This window comes from Zerene cesonia, chromosome 26 (genome assembly GCF_012273895.1).
Source record: "Zerene cesonia ecotype Mississippi chromosome 26, Zerene_cesonia_1.1, whole genome shotgun sequence".
NCBI classification, from domain to species: domain Eukaryota; kingdom Metazoa; phylum Arthropoda; class Insecta; order Lepidoptera; family Pieridae; genus Zerene; species Zerene cesonia.
In genome coordinates this window covers 468,931-474,831 of record NC_052127.1, presented here as the reverse complement: position 1 = coordinate 474,831, position 5,901 = coordinate 468,931, and the positions used below count along the sequence as shown (strand labels likewise).

At 33.6% G+C, this 5,901-nt stretch overlaps 2 protein-coding genes across 2 annotated transcripts in view; both read right to left on the bottom strand.

Moving 5' to 3' along the window:
* The window catches only part of LOC119837067, an 11,654-nt gene extending 8,665 nt beyond the window's left edge, over positions 1–2,989 (bottom strand). The window contains exon 1 of the mRNA XM_038362560.1: positions 2,323–2,989. Within this exon, the coding sequence (XP_038218488.1) occupies positions 2,323–2,394 (72 nt within the window). The 5' untranslated portion in view covers positions 2,395–2,989. The remainder of the gene's footprint in view (positions 1–2,322) is intronic.
* LOC119837143 (translation initiation factor IF-2-like) overlaps positions 2,414–5,901 on the bottom strand; it is a 63,366-nt gene continuing 59,878 nt past the window's right edge. Inside the window, exon 7 of the mRNA XM_038362664.1 lies at positions 2,414–2,536. Within this exon, the coding sequence (XP_038218592.1) occupies positions 2,414–2,536 (123 nt within the window). The remainder of the gene's footprint in view (positions 2,537–5,901) is intronic.

The window sequence follows — 5,901 nt, the reverse complement described above, 5'->3', positions numbered from 1 at the left end:
AGTAATAAATGTTATTTGCAGTTAACAATTTTCTTTTTTCTTTATTACAATATTTATGGCAAGACTAGGTATTATTATCGTCACAAAAGACGGGTTTGTATTATTTACGTTGAATGGTCTAAAAACATTAAAGTAAACTTGGCACCTGTAAATTTGACTTTTTATATATCGAATAAATAGTAACTGTTTGATGAAAAATTTATCGCGTCGTCTCGCTATTTATCGATTCATACATTTTATTTACTTTTCCCAACGTGGCACGAGCAACACCTATGTACATAGCTACATCACAATCGTGCAACATAAAACACAATACAACACAGAATAAAATGCTATTTCCACATTTGCATATTGTTGAAATTCTGCTAGAAACTTTCGTAGGCCACTACAATGGTGACTTTTATATTTGTCCGTTGACAATTCAAATGTAAGCCCATCTTTATTGTCGCGAAACATTTCTCGTATAAATATTAGCGGATATTAAATCTACTTTATTCTAGAAGTTTAATGAGTAACAACACCGCAATCGAATTATGTTAGATAAATGTTTAATTCTCCAATAACTTCGATCGATAAAACATTTTCGATACAAGGTAAATACAGTTTACATAGTGTCAGGGACCTGAAATTATTTGCAAATTCATGTGTCCTATTACGAAGGCACAAAGGTTATATTTGTATGGTTCGAGCTACGATAAGAGCGGGTCACGCGCTGCTATCGGCGAGCCGGTCTCGTGCAGTTACGCACACTGTGACGTGGTGTATAGAATCGCCAAATTTTTCACAATTCATATCATGATCTTATCAGGTATATCTTTCTATCTTACTATCGATCTGGTAACGGTAAATTACTTTGTTCAAATATTATTATTTATAATACATATGTTTCTTTTTCAAATTACAACGATAACGGATTAATCTTAACACGAATAGACATCGTGACTTTAGTTATTGAATTCAAAATACTTTATAGTTGAATGTTGAATTATTGTTGAAACAAACAGTAACGTTTAGGTGTCACACAGGGTACCGCATAAGGTCCACTTGTTTTTGTTAGTGTTAATAGTCGCTTCTAAATCAGATAACTGGTTAGTATGGTAAAGTATTAACATAGACTCGGTCAAGATAAGGAAACGAAGTAGTACATAAGAGAATTTACACAACGCCTGCAATGCTTCCACTCGTCGACGATCAAACAAGACACACACCTAAACAAACAGCAGTAGGGATGTCCGATATGTTATCATGTATATCATTTGTAATATTTTATTTAGACAAAATTAAACTATCGCTCTCCTTATCGAAGTTTGAATTTTGATTAACATTTGAATTGAATTAATGAATTAACATAAAATCAAATGCAAACAGCAATTTGAAGCTAATATTAAACACTACCTCAATTTGAATATGAAAAAGAAGAAAAACACGAATACGATAGAACAATATATCAAATTATCGATGTGTTTTCATGGTGTCACATGAATCACGCTGAAATGTAGTAGACGTTAAATATTGACGATACTACGTCATTAGCACCACTACGTTGTGTAGCACTAATGTTAAATATACATAAAAACCTATGCTTATTATGGGACAAATTATTCGTACATTCACGGTAAAGACAAAAATATAAAAAAGGACACGCTATTTCAATCAGTATCACTACTACGTTATAAATTTTTGGGCATCCCTAACCTTTGAAGACGCGACCGTGCGTCACCTGAACACATATGCGCTTGCGCAGCGAACAAATATTTTGACAGGCTTTTCAGATAAAGAGAAATTTATAGTTACAGATCACTGTCATCTTAACCTACTTAATTACCGCGATAACATAAATTACGCTACAAACAAATACTCAATGATAAATAGTGGAATATTCTTTCGATTATAATTACATTATTAATTTAGAACTTGTGCGCACAAGTTACGATTCAATTTACTTTGAGCGATGCATTATCACGCCATGAGTTTTCGCGTGAATGGTCAGCGCTATAATAATGATATGAACAGTCGTTGTACTCAATGAGGTAAAATCTTTGTAATAGATTAAACTAATTGGCCAAAAATTGCGTAGGGACGTTGATTTCATCTATTCATTTTAAAATAACTGAAACCATGGCATAGTTTTTTAAGATATCTAATATTTAAACATAGACAACAAGTGCTATCTGTTCCAGAAACATAACTTTAACCTTTTTTACTTAACTTTGACTGTCCTAATCTAACCTAGCCTTATAGTGCCCATTAACTTTTTGTACAAACACATTATGTTAGTAACCCTAACCCCTAATATAATTGAAATTGTAGCACAAGCTATACCTTCCCATTGACCTTGGACATTTCCTCCTTGCCGCACATGGCAACACACTCAAATTGCACCTCAATCCCCATCAATATCCACTGACACCGATCACAACACCAATACAATATCACACGACACAACACTCGCGCGCGAGCACCGGGTCACGAGCGCCGCGTGCGTGCGCTCCGCCCGACGGTCGAGCCGCGACTGAGCTACCGGTAACCGGCACCGCTGATAACATTGTGCACTGATTTAATGAACTACAATCGATAATTGATCGTGGACTTTCCAATTTTTTATTAATTTCCACACGATACCAGTTTATCCGATTATTTTGTATCGATTAACTGCGATAAGTCAACCAAGAGCATGACATTAGAATCGGGTTAATTGAGTGTGAGTGAATTGTGAAATAAAACTAATTTGGACAATAGACAAAAGTCGAAAGTGTAGAAATATTAGAAGTTTACCATATTGAAACCGAAGAAAAAGACCTATTAGGGAGTAAATACATTACATTATATTTCCTCAAACTGAATATGCACAAATAATTGGCGATAATTATCAATAAAAACAGCCAAGTTCTAGTTAATGTGAACACAAGAACATTGCATAAGAGTATGATCAGCTCCGATACCAGTTATTGAATTAGATGCATCGTGCACGGCCAATACAAGAGGGTCTCCGGATAAACAACATAAGTCAAGCGCAAAATGATTACAAAATACTATGTATTGCGATACAATACAATTTATTTTTATGTCATCATCGGCAATGGAGAAGGTGGGTCGCCTGATAGTGAGCGCATCACCACCCATGAACATTTGGAGAGGCTTACGGTCATAAATTACAAGTGTATAGGACACATGGATTGCCGACTTTAAATGGAAAGGGAAATGTAGGTGATAGACGACAGAAATAAAGGAAACGACTGGGAAGGGGAAGGAAAAATGAAAATAGTATTAAAATAAGAGAGAGGACATTCGAAACTTCTAACCTTTTGTGAGGAAGTTCATTCAATGTGAGATAAACAACAAACTTATTAGAAATTTCAGCTTTTATCCGAGAAAATCACACCAATTTTCATAAAAAACTTAATCGAAGCAAAACATATCCATTTAACCACTGGCATGTATTATACATTTTTTGAAATATTTATTTTTTTTCCATTTCTTTGTACTTTTTTTTACCAATCCTAAAAAATCTACCTATATTATATAATAGAATATTTTAGTTTTACCTTTAAAACTGTAATGTTAATTTGAGACGTAATATTACGAAATATATTATACCAGCTATAATATAAATACACATAATTTACTGAGCATCCAGTTAGTTCTCAGAAAAGATTAGCTTTTTTCTTACAATAAAAATACAATTTATAAATCCTTATCTAGATTTAAAATCATATAAAAATAGGCTCGGTGTCTCTTTTCAGTCTATAAGAAGATAGTGTAGCATAAACTTAAACGATAAGATTAGTAAGATTTCAAGCTCAGGTATAATCATATCAATGTTATATCAGCTGAAAATTTTCTCAAACTCAAACATTTTTTTATTGAATTAAACTTCTTATAGAAGCACTTTTGAATCGTAAAAACTCTGTAGTCGCTCTTATAAAATAACATCAAGTAGTTTATTTCACATGTGCAAATTTTCCGTTATTTGTATCATAAAAATACCAATTTCTTTATCGATTATTTATCTTTCGTCGCGTGTTACCCGACCTTTTAAAAATAAAACGGAGTTAGATACATCTAGTATTGATTATAATTATTAGATCGCGATTCATGATAATTAAAATAAGCCACGTTGTAGTTCAATTATCGCGATCATATCTAGCTTAGCAGCAGAGGCTATCGGATATAGCTTTGGAAAAATTAGTTTCGATATGAAAATAAAATGATAAATATATATCTTTTTAAATTATAGCGAGAAACTCAGCTGGACGTTTGAAGGTGCTTCGGTGACCTTCACCGGCCAAAACGTTGGCCGCATTTAATGAGTGAAGACGCGCTGGCCCAATTCGTGCCGAAGCGTGCTCGACCCCCACATCAAAACTGATATTACGCTAACATAATATTATTTGATATCGAAATGACGCATTAAAATATGGCAAGAGGTTATCTGACAACCGTTGATCCGGCCCCCGGGGTCGCGCGTATCGGCGGGGTGGACACTTTAACATTGCGATACTTTATAAATAATTTTAGTGCGAATTTTATTTATAACTTGTCGTTCAGTTCAAATGTAAGGTTGGCTTTATTTGGGAGACGTGTCACAAATGCTTATTTAAGTGCGTTCTTTTTTAAAAGATAAAAAAAAATCCAAAAAATTTTTACTTCATGATTTTTTTGATGATCCAGATCCAGATCCATCCATACACATATAGTCTTTTTTGGAATGAAACAAACAACTAAGTTACTATATTTTATATATGACACACCAACAAGTAATTCAGCTAGAGATAGTACAGAAACTTCAAATCATTTGAGCCGCTCTAATAACCGCAGTTAATAATAACTACATACATATAACCTTAAAAATCCAGGACAGGATAGATTTTCGTCCTGATGCATCGATAAATTTATTTTATTTTATTTATTTTCATTTAATTTCGAGCATCTCAGACTCATTTTGTTAGTAACAATTAATTCTTAAAAAATTATATTAGTATATTATGTCTTATATAAAATAAAATAATTGTGACTACTAGGTATGCCAGCCACTACTACAATGCTATAATGGATAAATGACTTCTAACTGAAATATATTGATTCTATTAATGACAATGTCTTGTGGAATCGAATTTATTGATTCAATTATTGGGAACGAGTATTATTTATCAATTTGTTATGATATAGATTCCACAGAGGAGTGTATATCATTGCTTGGGGGGGGTTACTGTGACATCTTGTAACAGTCCTTCTTGTGACAGATCCAGTGTGGAGAAAAAAAACAGCTATCTATATAGTTCTTCTGGCTCCAACACATTCCCACACTGGAATTAGCGCTGCTTTAACACGTCACCGTACCCGCCCCGAGCGGCGACAACAAAGTAATGTACCTATTTCATGCAATTAGCGATCGCACGCTAAGCGGTTCGCACGTAACATAGCGGGCACGATTCGTACTCTGGAGTTTACATTTGACAGTTTGCGGTTGGAATTCGCGGAAACTATTGTAAGGACGATTGGGAGAATACATTATCGCATGACTCGCCTCTTTTATGTAAACATACTATGTAATATATACAAAAAAATAACCGTGTTGGTATGTACGTTCTATGTATAGAGTTCATAAAGAAAATATCGTATATGCGTCCGTAACATTGATAAGAATTAGAAATTAAAGACTTCTCTTTATTTATTTATCCGTCTCCCCGTTACCATATGCTCGCTGTAAAGCGTTCGAAACCGCGGGTTAAATAATATAATGAATAAATTTTAAAATCCGTTAAAGTCTTTAATTTTCAAACGTAAAATACTCGCGTAAAATCAAACACAAGTAAATACTACTGAAATGACTATCACTTTAACCACATCTTCGTAAAATGTCAAACATTATAAATGGTTAAAATCTAGTCGTTTATTGTA